This window comes from Vicugna pacos, chromosome 14, assembly GCF_048564905.1.
Source record: "Vicugna pacos chromosome 14, VicPac4, whole genome shotgun sequence".
Taxonomy (NCBI): Eukaryota; Metazoa; Chordata; class Mammalia; order Artiodactyla; family Camelidae; genus Vicugna; species Vicugna pacos.
Window position 1 is genome coordinate 13,135,188 of NC_133000.1, and position 15,276 is coordinate 13,150,463.

At 38.6% G+C, this 15,276-nt stretch overlaps 1 protein-coding gene across 3 annotated transcripts; it reads left to right on the plus strand.

The window, feature by feature from the left end:
• Nucleotides 1–1,033: 1,033 nt before the first annotated feature.
• CKAP2 (cytoskeleton associated protein 2) lies at nt 1,034–13,369 on the plus strand. 3 transcript variants are annotated; one of them, XM_006210123.4, is made up of 9 exons: nt 1,034–1,201; nt 2,085–2,169; nt 4,206–4,284; nt 4,410–5,272; nt 5,731–5,935; nt 7,266–7,436; nt 9,220–9,286; nt 11,302–11,557; nt 12,050–13,369. In XM_006210123.4, the coding sequence occupies exons 1-9, from the start codon at nt 1,132–1,134 to the stop codon at nt 12,303–12,305; spliced, it is 2,052 nt and encodes a 683-aa protein (XP_006210185.3). In that variant the 5' UTR covers nt 1,034–1,131; the 3' UTR covers nt 12,306–13,369. The 3 variants fall into 3 exon arrangements, with proteins under 3 accessions (XP_006210185.3, XP_015099817.2, XP_072832262.1); XM_015244331.3 differs by having other exon boundaries at nt 4,209–4,284; XM_072976161.1 differs by lacking the exons at nt 1,034–1,201; nt 4,206–4,284 and having other exon boundaries at nt 2,097–2,169.
• Nucleotides 13,370–15,276: the final 1,907 nt, after the last annotated feature.

The window sequence follows — 15,276 nt, forward strand, 5'->3', positions numbered from 1 at the left end:
GAATATCCCAAACTAACTTCTTACTAGCTAGATGCTACCATGAAATGCCTGAAGAAAAAAAACAGAAAGACAGGGGAAAAACTGACCACAGTTGAGAGACAACTGTAGAGGCCCTCACAGCTGGGCAGGGGAGATAGAAATTGAACACCCCCCACCCCCCGCCACCTTTAAAATCTGACTGAAACTGTGCGTTGCAACCTAGCCTCAGTGATCAAGCAAGGCAGAGAAATGCTATGATTCCTGTACTCAAAACCAAAAAGAAACAGTCCAGAACTCTCCCTATCCGTCCCCCGCACCACCCACAAAACCTCTAGCTCTGAATTATTTCAAGTCACGTTCATTGGGTGTTTGCGAAGGTTTTCTGAAGGTGGTATTTTTAGATGAGAACTGAGAGTATGGAAGCACACTTAAACGCATAGACACACAAAATGTCTACGACAAATGCTGGTTTATCTACGCAGGAGATTATAAAAGAAGAGTCTATCCCATTTTACCCTTTCCTTTCTTTTTCGGGTCTGATGATTGAGTAATACAGAGGAAAATAGACCCTAACTTCAGTTCCCCTTTGCAATCTGCGCCAACGTGGATAAATAACTTCTGAGCCTGTCACCTTATCTGTGAAACAGATAACTTCCCACTTCAGAGCTGTGATGCGGCAGTGAAGCAATATTTGTGAACGAGAAATACACGTGCTCTCGGTACAGTTGTCGGTGCTTGTAATCCTCCTCCTCCTCCTCACAAAACAGAAAACAATGCTTTTCTTCCTCAAGGCACTGTGACCGTCTAAGACAAGACCTATCTGCTACTTAGCAGGGACTCAGTAGGCCGACTCCTCCCATGCCGCAAGTCCAGGACCAAGAGCGCCGTTTGGATTTGAAAATTTAGGGACTCAGTCCAGACAAGTCCTAACTGAACTAGGCAGACGCAAGCCCCGCCCCGGCAACCGCAGCCCAGCCCCCGCCCCCCTTCTCCCATTGGTCCATTCAATTCACGCCGGGCACCAATGGGCGGAGGCGGCGGCCGCGCAGTTTGGGGCCGAGGTCCGAGCGCGGAGCGACAGTGTGCGGCTGCACCGGCAGGAGGGAGTCGGTGCGGTGAAGCGGGTGGCGCATCCCCCAGCCCAGAGCTGCGATGAGCACCCCAGCCGTGCCCCAGGACCTGCAGCTGCCCCCGAGTCAGAGGGCCCAGTCCGCGTTCAGAGGTGAGGGCCGCGGGGGCGGGAGCTGCGCGAGCCGGCAGGCGGGTGGTTTGCCGGAGGGGCCGGGGACGGCTGCGGGGGATGGCCCGGGCACAGCGGTCAGGGCCTTAGCCCCGTCCAGTTTTGCGGACGCTTGGCCCCTCGCGGCCCAGTTCTCGGCCTTTGTGAAATGAACAATCGGAATGATGCCCGTGCCGTGCTGTTCCTGTCCCGGTTGAGTGCCTCCTCTGCGGCCGCGGCCCACTGGCGGCGGAGACGGGCCTGCGGTGCGGGAATCCGTTTAGCGACCGGGAGTGTGCGGGGACCCGCGTTGGGGTTCAGTGCCCGTGGGGGCGGGGCCGCATCCGCGTCGGGAGCTGACCGCGCCTGCGCAGGACTCTCCCGCCTCCCGGGTCGGGAGTGAATTTCATCTGATGCTTCAAAGTTAACACATTCGCCTTTGAGTTTATAAAAATCTGGGGTTGGCCAGGCCTTCAGAAATGACAGGCATTTTTTTGTCCTACGCATGGGAAAACAAGGAAGAAATTCTCACCCAATTCTGGAAAATTAGAACTTGGAGTCTAGTATCTCGTCTCTACTATGTAAAGTTTCTTAAATCTTGACTTTCAGGAACTGCGTGTTGAAAATGATGTTCTCCAAATTTTTCACTTTTAGACAGTAGAGAATGTGATTCTTGTGCAGAGTGGTTATTGGGACCTTTTCTAGTAATAGTCACTTGAAAATGGGATTACTTCTCAAAGGGCAGTACTGACTTGGGAAATTGTCTTATATACAAGATGTGATCTCAAATAGAACATTTTTCGAAGTAAAAATCTTCATCTAGTCAATATTTTATTTGATGTTATTATTGTAACTGATGCTTACCTGTCACTCTTCTCTTATTTAGAGCAAAGAAGACAAAAACTCAAGGAGCATCTGTTAAAAAGAAAAACATTTTTTGCATACAAACAGGAAAACCCGATATTATCCAGGTGAGGTCAAATTTTTTCATTGTACATCTGTCAAATTATATCGAACCTGTCCAATAAAAGTGTAATGTGAGCCACGTGTGTAATTTAAAATTTTCTAGTAGACACATTTTTAAAGTTTAACATGAAATGAATTTTAATTATATTTTATTGAATCCAGTATTTTAATTTGCATTTATGTTAGGTACTTTATTTATTGATATACTTGTCATTATGAATGCTTCAGACCCTTCCCGGTGGTAGAAAGTACTCAGATTCTGCCTGTATTTAGGGGATAAAGCTGTCAGGACTTGGTGATGGATTATATATGGGATGTAAAAGAAAGAATGGTGTTAAAGATGATCTTGAATGTTGCAGATTAAAGGCAGCTAAAGAGATCTGACACTCTCCACGTGTGCTCTCCCTCTTGGCTACTCAGGGACTTCGTTCCTATGATTGTTTACTCATTCTTCTGCATCATTAATGTGTCCCTCAACTAAGTCATTCCCATCAGCATAGAAACACTATGTATTATATCTCATCTAAAAAAGCCTTAAGCCTCACATTTCCTTTCAGCTGCTGCCCCATTTCTCTTTCCTTTACAGCAAAACTCCTCAAAATGAGCTATCTGCATGCACTGCCTCCATGTTGCCACGTTCCATTCCCTCCTCAGCCTGTGTCTGTCAGGAATAAGTCCCACCACTCTAGCGAAACTCCTTAAATCATAGGAACAAAATCCCTGAGTAGCCACGAGGGAGAGCACATGTGGAGAGTGTGACGCTGGACCAGCCTGTGTCAGTTCATCTGTTAGAAGGCAGGTAGAGTGGATGGACACAGAGGCAAACAGGCTGCTAGTCTTTGGTAGAGGAAAGATGGGCTGATTCTTGAGATTGCTTCTCATCTTCCCAGTGAGGTAACTTCCCAGTGTACTGTAAGCCCAGAAGTAAGAGAAGCGGAGGGAGATCAGTGGGGCCCTGATTAGTTCCGGCGCCTGTTTGGGAGGAGACTGGCAGGTGGACGCGGAGCATCACTCCTCCCACTCCTGTCAGACAGCAGGCCCGGGAATAAGAGGAGGACTGTTTGCCATCAGGTAGTGAATGCAGGTGCTTAGACTGGGGAGACATTGCTGTGCTCTGGGCGGCTGGCATGCCTGGGAGAAATAAGACGCACCTAGACTCAGAAGAGAGCTACCAGTATGCCCTGTTCGGTGGCACATCTTGACCCTTACCTGCCATCACTCAAACGTGTAGCACAAGCTGTGTCAAAGTTCTGCCCATTCTCCAAGAAGACTAAGCATGAGCACATAGATGTGAAAGGGAGTGTAACCCAAGTTGTCAACTATTGAGAGCAAATTTTGTTGACTCTAAAATGTACATTTTGTTCACATTTTAGCGTCTCTGAACTCGGAATCTGCCTTAGAATCAATGGCATATCCAATTGACCCTGTTTTTTTCCTTTCTTCATGGAATACACAAATCACTTGCTAAGAGATTCTCACAGCCTGTACTAACCAGCCTATATCTGTAAAAAGGAGTTTAGGTTAAATTCTTAAAGAAGCCTTTGTTTTGGATATATATTCTAAATGCAATGCCATCTAGAAACTAAACTCCACATTAATTGATAAATTAAGTTGTGAATGTGTGCATGGAAAATTTTAGATCTCTTTTGGGAGAGCTATTTAAAAATTTTTTTTCAAGTAAGTCTGGTCTAAGTACTTAAAACTAACCAAAGAAATTGTGGCTTAATAAAGATTTTTGAAGACTTGTTTGAATGACTAGAGAAGAATGGTTTGGAGTGAGATTATTAAATGTTTACATAATCTATGGGAGGAGGGTGTTAAGACTTGTAAGAAAATAGCTTTAAAATTCCTCAAGCACCTTGTTTATACTATTAGATCACCCTATAATAAAGAAAAATTTTCTTAGACAAATAAATGTCAGCTCCGTTCTTAACTCAATTTAAAACGACAAAATAAAATAATTGTTAATATCCTCCCATATCTCCCCTCAAAAAGGAAACTTCCTTGGTACAGTTTTTGTTGTTGTTGTTGTTTTTTTAAGTAGTAGAGACCAAAGAGTGAGGCCATCTGAAGGCCAGATCCAAGAAGAGACAAAAGTTCTGAAACTGAAGACAAAAATGGTAAGATATGGACATAGCCTTCATAAAGAGTCCCTTTTCCCTTTTTCCTAAAGAAAGTTTTTTCCAAACGCTTTCTGAAAGAAATGAGTTCTGAAATACTGATTTGTCTCAAATAACTTTTTTAGGCTGATAAAGAAAATATCGGGAGGCCTACTGGGATCAAAAATGATACAATAATGGAAAAAAAGAGTATGCCTTTAAAACCTTCTAATGATTTAACCAGTTCATCTATAGCAATTGATACACATAATTTTGAGGATAATAATCAAACATCTTTACCAATAAAAGATGACCCCCAAAGTCAACATATGACATTAAGCCAAGCATATCACCTTAAAAACAATAGTAAAAAGAAACAAACGACTACGGAAAAACCAAAGCAAGATGCTAACGTGCCCAAGAAACCTGTGCTTGGATCTTATCGTGGCCAAATTGTTCAGTCTAAGATCAATTCATTTAGAAAACCTCTACAGGTCAAAGATGAGGGTTCTGCAACTACAAAGGAATTTTCAGCCACTGTCTCCAAAGCCACAAAGCCTCAGCCTGTAAACCCCAGCAGTGCAACTGTGAAAAGTGACAGAGCCTCAAATATGACGACTGCCACTAAATTTGTGAGCACTACATCTCAGAACAGACAGCTTGTGCGACCTCCTATTAGAAGTCACCACAGTAATACCCCAGACGCCATGAAACAAGGCATCAGCAGACCATCTGCCAATGTTACAATTCGGAAAGGGCCTCGTGAGAAAGAATTATTGCAATTAAAGGCAGTTCCATCTAGTATCAAAACTAGTTCTTTTCAGGACATAAAAAAAAATAAGACACTGTCAAGAAGCATGACGTCTGAAATGGCAGCCAGGCCTGCTGCATCTTCTAATACTAAACCGGTAGGAAAGTCAAAAAGCATTGACCAGCGCAGACATACGATCGTGAAAGCAGCTATTGACAGCAGATGGGCTAAGCCCAAAGAAACTGCAGAGGAGAGAAAGTAAGTAGGTGTGATTTTATTGGCTTAATTTTCATTAGTACCATTTATGAATTTGACTTATCATTTCCTTGAATGTATTAGAACCTTTTGCGTATGGATTCTCTTCAGTCATATGCAGGTCAATTTCAGCAAATTTATATCACGGAAGAGAATGTCCTAAGTTACTGGGCTTGAGTATGTTTCATTAGGTGGTTTTATGTAATCTAAGTTAAAATGCTTAATGAAATTGTGAAATATTTTATAACCTCTGCTTTTAAAAAATGCATTCTTGGAGTCTTTGAGCATATAATTAACATTGATATGTTCAGTATTTCTTTTTCTTCAAGCTTGTGAACTATGTATGTGCCGCCAACGTAGAGCTACCTACAGACCTGAAATTATTGTTTAACTTTTGCTCTATTTGACAGAATTCTATCATCAGTATCACAGTAATGTTTCTATGCTGCTTCTAACTGTAGAGCTCGTCTGAGTGAGTGGAAAGCTGGCAAAGGAAGAGTGCTGAAAAGGCCTCCGAGCTCAGTAGTTACCCAGCCTGAGCCCGAAGGACAGGATGAAAAGCCAGTTGGGTCCTTCTGGACTACCATGGCAGAAGAAGATGAACAAAGACTGTTCACTGAAAAAGTAAACAAGACGTTTTCTGAATGCCTGAACCTGGTTAATGAGGTAGAGTCTTTATCTTATGTTTGTGTAGCAGATTATAGTTTGCAAATTACCTTCATAAACATTCTGTCTTTAAATTACGTTGTCATTCTTTTTTGACCAATTGATGTGTCAGCGGTGTTATGTAGAGGTAATGGTAATTGTGGGGTTGTTTCTCTATAGCCTTTAACACTTTGATCATCATGTCACCCAAATCTGGGTGACAGTTGTGTTTCCTCAGGGGTACCCGATCCATAGTGGGCGATCAACATGTTAATGGACTGCGTTTTCCTTGAGTTCATATAAGTATATCAAAGATAAAACTAGATTTTTACTTGAGTTATAAATGTTGTATTTCTCTAAGATGTTAATATAGAATGGGCTGGGGGTGGATATTCACTCTGATACTTCTGTTATTTTACATTCATTCAGTATATTTACAAATTATTTTTCCCACTCATTCCGTATTTTACCACTCATACCATATTTTATTCCACAGCAACACAAATTAGTGAGTCATTATTATTACAGATTAAATTTAAGTTGACCAAAATATTTGCAAACAAAATCCCATTAATCTAAACCACCATCATCATGCTCTTGAACTGTAGGAGTTTATGATTTGGACCAGAGTTCTGTAGAGTATGACAATCAACTTCAGAATGTTTCATTTTTTTTCTGACAGCTCTTTAATCTTGCTTTGGTCACTTATTAGTGTCTATGATCCATAGTAAGACTTAACATACAGAATACGATTTCAGACCTTACTCCAGGCTTCATAAGCGCCTTTAAACTTTTTGTGGTTCTGATGACCAGCTGAAATTATAGTCAGGGAAACTGATTCTATTCTGATTTCTGCTCAGCTGGGGTTTTTTAGTGATACTATGGAATTTTTCCGCCCCACTATTTAACTTATATAGCTCTTAATTACTTAAACAATTACAAATTCATTTTAATCCTACTATCAAAACCCAACAAAGATAATTTAAAAAAAAACTTGCAAGCTATTCTCATAAGCATTTGGTAGGTGCAAAAATTCTAAATAAATATTAACAAATAGAATCGCACAATATGTGAGGATAAACATCAAGACCAAGTAGAGTGTTAGTAACTTTTTAAATAATATTTTTCTCAACTAATATTTTTTTTCTTGCCTCCTACTCTTGACTGATATGCTTCTTGCTAGCCATTCAGAATAAGTTTGGAGTGAGGAGGATAATAGTGAATATTTTATGAATAATTTCCTATCCACTTTTTCTCGCTTTATCACTGCTCTTGATTATAGTAAACTAATTTAGTTGTTCATAATTTGTAGGCTAAAAGATTTCACTCACTTTATTTCTTGCTATTTTAGGGATGTCCAAAAGAAGAAGTATTGGTTACACTGAATGACCTGATTAAAAACATTCCAGATGCCAAAAAACTTGTTAAATATTGGATATGCCTTGCTCGTCTTGAGCCAATCACAGGTCCTATTGAAAATATTATCGCAATCTACGAGGAGGCCATTCTGGCAGGAGCTCAGGTGAAATTAAAACTTAACTGTCTTTATTATTGCAGTGTTAATGATTTAGAATTATTCTGGAACACATCACAACACAATAAATAAAATAAAGTTGTGGTTATATATGTAATCATAAGGGATGTTTAAAGGCCACAAGGATTGCATATTATAAAGGCTGTTTCTCAACCTTGTGAGACTTACTCTTGTGCTAGGGGTAATCTTAGGAAATGGATATAAGCCAAAAGGTGCATTTCATGAAACTTGCTGTGAGAAAGATTTTAGCACAACATGTCATTTTGCACATTTCCTAGTTTGAGAAATCTACTGGGAAACTGACTTTTTAATATTAAAATGTATTTATTGAATAAAAACCAAGTGGAATTAAATTAACTTTTTAAATGTTAGCAAGCTCTGATGGCTTTGTGAGGAAACTTTTGGTTTAGGAGTATATCTTTATGGACACATTTATATGCTACATGTTTGGTCCAATCACATATGGCAATAAACTAATTTCTCTGACATTATTACCACCATAGTGGTTTGATATCAGCCTCTCACCTCTTCCTAGTGTGTTGTTACAAAAAGCCCTAGGTATAGAATAAATTGTATCTTGAGGTTTTTTATTTGGTTGTATTTTATTTGTTTGTTTTTATGGGCAAATGTTCCTAAAATGTATTTCCTTTTGACCAGGTTTCTCAGAAATGCATTCTTGGAAATTGTTTACAAAGAAATTAAAAAAGAAAAAAACTCTTCTTTTTAGCCTTTCCTTAACGAAGGCCTAAATCCTTTAGTCTCAGCAAAGCCAGAAAATGCTATTTGATCTTTCGCCTGAATCAAAAATCATATTTTCAGCAGATATTCTCTCTATGGCTGTTATGTGTAAAAACACTTTGCTGAGGCATAATTGTATTTGACAGAATCCCACCTGGACCCTTCCCACCTGGACTCCCAGTGTTAGGTCCCGACTACACTGAACCAGAAGGGACGTTATTAAAGCACCTGATGGCAGTATAGTGAGGGTACAAAAGTGGAGCCAGGAGTTCACATAGAAAGCAGTGGTAGAAAGAGAAACATGTGATATCAGAGCAGAAATTGGAAAACAAGGCTCAAAATTAGCCAAGAAAATTGAAAGCCAGATGGGTGGGTAGTTCAGGACTAAGTTCTAGAATGGAGAATATCAACCAGAGCTTCCTTTCCTTATCATGTCTTGAATATATTACATTGCAGGCATTGCAGTTCAAAGGAGCATAGTAAGTGCTTATATCTGACATATAATGGACACTTAGTGAACTGTTGAGTTTTTGAATGAATGAAATATGTTAGGCTGATCAACTGTGAACTCTTCAGAGATGCATTTAATAGCATGTGAAACAAAAATATAACCATGAACTTGAATGTAGGAAAAAGGAGTAAACTAATTATAAATTTAGAGTAAACTTAATATAATCAGCTCTTTATTAGATTTGACAGTCTTAATTTGCTACTTGTTTTTTTGTTTCTGTCAGGCAAGCAGTGATAGTTATCTTAGGCTTAAGAAAACTTACGGAAAAAATTTTTAGCTGATGAAATTCTATCCCTTAAGTTCACTTTTATTCTATTGATTGGAAAAAAAAAACAGTCATTTTTTTCAACTTGAGTGGCAAAATAAGTGTCCTGAGAAAAATGGCACAGGAACCACTGCCTTTTTAAAAAATATATATGAAATTTAATTACTAATTTTAATGTTTTAAACTTGTACAACCTCATTAATATCTGAGAATATAAAATTTACATGGGTGTGCTTTCTTCATTAAAAAAAATTAAGCCTATTGAAGAGATGCGACGTGCAATTGTTGACATTCTGACAATGAAGAATCAAGAAAAAGTTAAAGGTAAGTTAGCTTCTTTTGTTTCCTTCAAGTGAATTGTGATTTTATTAACTGTCTCTGCTGAACTATTTTTGTCTTTTTTAACTTCTTAAATATGGAGGTTGTCCCTTACCTCATACTTCTGTTGACATACCTTTGAAATTCATTGGTTTTATGTAGTATAAATAGTTTTTAATTAGGAGGTCTGGTTCAAAACCCAAATTTGTTATCGCATCTCTGTGAAAGTTACCTTACCTCTCTAGGCCTTAATTTCCTGTCTCAAAATGAGGCAGTTTGACTGAATGATTGCTAAAAAGATTTTTTTAGTTCAGGAGAGAACATTTCTCTTTATGGTTGCTGTTAATATGCCCCAGTTGACCATGCAAAAGATGTATACGATCTGATCTTAGCAGCTACATGGAATGAAGGAGCTTGAGAAGGAATGGCCAGGGAGACAGGAGGAAAAACCAGGAAAGACTAGGATACCTCAAATGCCCCGTCATTCACCTGCTTAAATTCCTGACCCCAGTCTCTTCTCTTTCGCTCCCTTTCTGCCACATTCCTGAATTTCTTTACTTTTTTTTATTTCCTAGAAAGAGCTAGACTGTCTGTCTTATCTCTGGGTCTTTCCAAGCCTGTCTTCTACTTTTAACCTAATTCCTATTTATCCTTTAGGCCTCATTTCAAATGTCACTTCCTTCAGGTAGCCTACCCTGATGTCCATCTTTCCTCTCCACCCGACTAGATGAGTTCTGTGCTCGCTGTTTTTCTCTGTGCAGTACTTGATGCACGTGATTGCTTGTCTGTCTTATCTTTTAAACTCTAAACCCTCTTGTCAGGGACCGTTTCTGATCTTCCTGACCCTTGTGTCCCCAGTGCTAATGCAATGCCTGGTGTGTTACTAGGCACTTAAATATTTGTTGTATTAATGAATCGATATGCCCTCTCTCTCCTCTTCAACTTCCCCTCACTTTAACCACATTCATTTTATGATGTAACTAAATCAGATCTTAGTAAAAAATTTCTAATAATCTCCTAATAAACAAATCTAAAGGTCTTTCCAGCTCAACGGCTTTACAAGGATGTCTCGCAAGTATTTCACAGCTGACATGTTTTATTTTGGACTTCCCTCACTGCTTCCCCATACTTCTATCTCTTCCTCCCAAAAAAAGAAAAAAGAAAAAAAAAATCCTCTTCTGTGATTAAAGACTCCTAAGAAGAAATTTTAGAAGGAATGCCCCTAATACATGGGCACACTTACTCAGACGTACACATGCATTCATTTATGAAGTCCTGACTTGGGAATGAACTTGGGCCCCCTCCTTCTCACTGGGTGCCTCTGCCTCCTGCCTCCGCGCTCAGACTGTTCTGCTCTGTCTTCTTACCGTCACCAGTCATACGTTCAGTTGCCTGCCATTCTAAACCATTCTTCACAGTGACCAAATCTAACTGTATCTCTCTCCAGTGAATTTTTTTTTTAACCAAAACTTCCTACCTATCTAAACACATCACCTCCTTCCCACATTCCCACCTTGCTCCTTACCCTGTATTCAAAGCGCACTAGCCCTTTAATGCTGTCTTACTAGGTCATTTTCTTTTAAGCTTCATGCCAAGATTGTCTTCCTTGGTCTTTTCAAGTACTCATTTTTCAAGGTCTCCCCTAAATGTCATTTGTGAAGCCCTCCATCGCCATTTTCCTGTCCCATGAGCAAAGTCAACTATTTCTTTTTATGGTTTCCCTTTGTTTTTACCTCAATGACAGCATTTTCCTTATTTTAAAGCATGTCTCTTCCATGGAATGTGAACTTCGTAAGGGACAGGGATGATTTCCTTCTTAGATTTGTATCTATAACCCCTAACACGTAGGAGATAGTACATCTTTGTTAAATAATTGTCGTGGTATTTCCTTAGGAAAAGTCATGGTTAGGATGGTAGTTTGGGTCTATTATTTTGCAAATCTGGCCAACTATAAATAACTTTGTCTTCTGATTTTGCTCTTTAAATTTGACCAAAAGCTTAATCTATAAATCTTTCTATAGGAGGAAATAATGAAGAGGCTTGTGAAACCAAGGAACAAATCCAAGAAGTCAACACTGAGGATACAGGTGTTAATCTAGGGTCTGGAAAGCCGGAAATGGAAAATAAGCATCCTCGAAGTGTGGTATTTCAAGACTGTGAAAAGGAGCAAGATGACAAAACAAAAGATCCGACCAACGATGTTAAAACCCCCAAAACAGAAACTAGGGCGAGTTGCTTGATTAAATATAATGTGTCTACGACGCCATACTTGCAAAGGTAAACTTTTAAAATGTAATATGCTGTGATTTGTTTTTATGCTTAGGGATAATAAATACGGTATTTTAAAATCTTTAAGATAGCTTCCAATTAGAACTATTTGTTAATAGAAAGATTTAAAATAAATTGAGTAAAATTGGAACATTTTTTGCCCTTTAAATACTAATTTGCTTTGTTTTTCCCTAAATACTGCCATTTTTAAAAAGAACACTTTTATACTATTGTACTTTAATCTCTGTATTATTGATAACAGTAGGTTTTGAAATTGAGCAATTAGCCAATTTTATAGATATTCAGGTATCTACTGTGTACAACATAATAACAACAAGTAGAGAAATTACTCCTTCAAGGAGCTGGCAGCACCTCTTTCTATAAGACAAGCAGTCACATGGTTGCAACATACAGGTTATAGTATGATGAATAGCATAAAAGTGCAAAGTAAAAATGTTAACATGTTTTTTAACTTGGGGAATAATTCTGTGTTCTTTTTAGTGTAAAAAAGAAGATACAGTTTGACGAAACAAATTCTGCATTTAAAGAGCTGAAGTTTCTAACACCAGTTAGACGTTCTCGGCGTCTTCAAGAGAAGACTTCTAAATTGCCAGATATGTTAAAAGACCATTATCCTAGTGTATCTTCACTGGAACAGTTAAGAGAGTTGGGAAGTGACACTGATGCTTTCGTGTGCCGCCCCAACGTGGCCCTGTGCCGCATGTACGTGGAGACTGACCCAGGAGAAGAGAAGTGAAGGTCTGACGAGGAGAGGATGGGGTTTTTATTATTCCGAGGGTGTTCCGTCAGTTTGTCTGTTGTGCCTTTGTACCTCCCTTAGATCAGGAGTTGCCAGGGACCTAAGTATTCATGGCAGTAGGTGCTTTTACTAGTGTTCACTTTATAGCAGGTGTTACCTTCTGTGTGTGATAAGCTAATCCTACCTTGTCAATCTCAGTAGACTGAGTTTTTCCCTAAAGCAGGTAAATTTTGTCGAGACAGATTTAGCTTACTTTTTTGCCCAGTGCTAGTCCCCCAGACTGCTGTGGTCCCCGTGTGCCTTGGGCTGCCCCTGGTTCTTCGTTGCCACTTTCCACCAGTGCCAGTGAGTCTGCACCTGTGGTCTCTTGGCCTCTTTTGTTGTAACTGAGGTCACCAAGAGAGACAGTTAACTAAATACTCCATTTCTAAGAGAAGGTGTTCAGTGCTAAGAAAGAAAATGTGCCAAACTTAGTGGGTGTTCGGAACTTTAAATCTGAGTTCCTTTTTTTATTTCCTTTTGTAACTTGACTATCCAAAATGTTAAAATTTTAACTTCCATTGCTTCATTTGATACAGTTTATAGACTATTAGAATGGAGATAAAGAAGGAATATATACTATTTAATGAATGTCATTCTAGTTTAGATAGTATTTCTAAAATAACTAACACTTAAAATTGACTTCTTCCTTATAATATAAAAACTTCACCGTTAAATCATGTCTCCTAAAACATGATAGTCATACACACTAAACAGTTCTCTCTACACATAAATACCACCAATAAAATCATTTTATAAGTCTCTGAACTAATACTTAAATGGCACACATCCTCTACCAAATCTATAGTTTCAAATAAGGATTTGGTCATTATAGAAGATTATATAGCTTTAAAACTGCTTAAATGAACGTGGTGAAAAATCACATTTGTGTTCATTAAATTCTATTTGTAAAACACCTATCTTTTTTCTATTTATTGTCTTATGTTCTAGAGAGTAGAATTTTTACTCCTTTTTAAGTTGTGTACCTAATATGTATACAATAAAATATCTATATAATGATATTTCAGTGACATTTTTTTCAACAAATATAAAATGTAGTTTAACCACAGTGAATAAATTTGAACCTTGCCTTTGAAAACATTCTGATGAGATTTGACTTAAGGTTTTTCAATACTTAAAAAGTGTGTGCATAATGGTGTATTTCCTTTTGAAAAATTATCGATGTTCTCATCTAAAAACTTACCTTAATTTTCATCTTAATTCTTTAGTTTTTTTATACTTTGTATGAATGGCATAAAATACGCCATTCTGAAATAAATTTGAGGCTGGCCTATACTCTCAGTTTTGTAATATCTGTACCATATGGTTCACTTGGCAGATAGCATAGCTTGAAATATCTCAGTGAAAGAGAGCTTGAGATAAACTATTCCATGTTTGGACAGGCTCTGTAGAGTGCTGCTTTTCCCTCCTCCCTTTACGAAGGGAAAATCTATCTAAATAATCATAGTTCTAACATTTATAGATGTAGTTCTAACTCCTTTTCAGATGAGTAAGAACAGTTACGTAGTTATGTGTCTGACCTAGGTTTGTTCCAAGCTAAATATCTTTAAGAATGTGATGTATGAAGTATGAGCCTTCGAGTCCAACAGACCTACATTCAGAATCTCAGCTGCTACCTTCTCTTAAAAATTATGTGACCATGGAGAAGTTATTCAGATGAACCTCATCTTTCTGAAGGGTAAGATGGAATAGGCTCCTTTGGTCATGTTGTATCATTTTATCTGCCTGTCCCCCCGTTTCAGTGGCCAGAATGTGCGCTGACTCAAGCTGGACTGTCAGAGTCCTTTCTGTAGGTATTTGTAATCAGGACTGAGAATTAGTCTTTTCTACGTAATTAGACCTGAGAAATGTAAATAGGTGGCACTGGGTGACCATAAGGAGGTTGGGGAGAAAAGTCACCAGTCACCAGAGAGGACAATGAAGTTATTACTACCCAGGGAGAAGCAGAGACTCCTGCTGGGGTTTTCTAGAGCCTGTCAGTGCTGTATCCAAATATTTTCTTGTTAAATTTCAATACAAATACAGCAAAATTCCTCTACTCCCATCCACTACCCTTAAATGTAATATTAATAACGGCAATCTTCCAAATCCTTTTCTGTATATTTACCATGCATACACAGACATAAATACATATAAATGTGTGTGCATGTGTGTGAATTTTGTTTTTCTATGTCAGATATAAATGGTGTGGTTCTGCACTTTCTAAGTCATAGGAACTTTTCATTGATGTAGATCAATGTAACGTTCATTTAGACTACATGGGGGTTTAGTAAATGATAAAATACACATTTCAAAACAGTAGAGAAAAGCTGTGAGTCAGTTATGCATCCATTTTGAAAACAAGAAATTTCAATCTCTACACCACTTGCAAAAGTAGATTCCAGGTAGAAGAGACAGTATATTAGAGAAAACAAAATTTTTTCATTAGGACCTGGAGGGCTTTCTTAAGCAAGACGCTTTTATAAAGGAATCTTGAACACTAAAAGGCGTGGCGGAGCTGATGGAACTTAGCAGCGCTCAGTAGCAGCAGGACCAGCTCCACCTCTGTGGGGATCAGTGCAAGACATTCAGGAGCCAGACCAGCTACCACACCTGAGATCTTCAAAATTCCGTGAGAAAATGGATTGTGACACTAGAATGTTATGCCCAAGCTATCACGCAAATTTGAAGGCAAAACAGCGGTAATTTTCAAACATGCAAGGATTCAGTTTACTGCTCGTGAACCTACCTGAAAGTATTTCTAGAGGTTTTTATTCCAGTGAACTAAAAAGTAAATCTAAGATTTTAAAAACTTGTTAAGCACAACAAATCCAAAAAACAGTGAAATCTGCACAACTGCAGATTATAAAACATTATAGAAAATGAAGACACTCCAATGATTTCAACAGGAGGTGTCAAGGACAGAAAA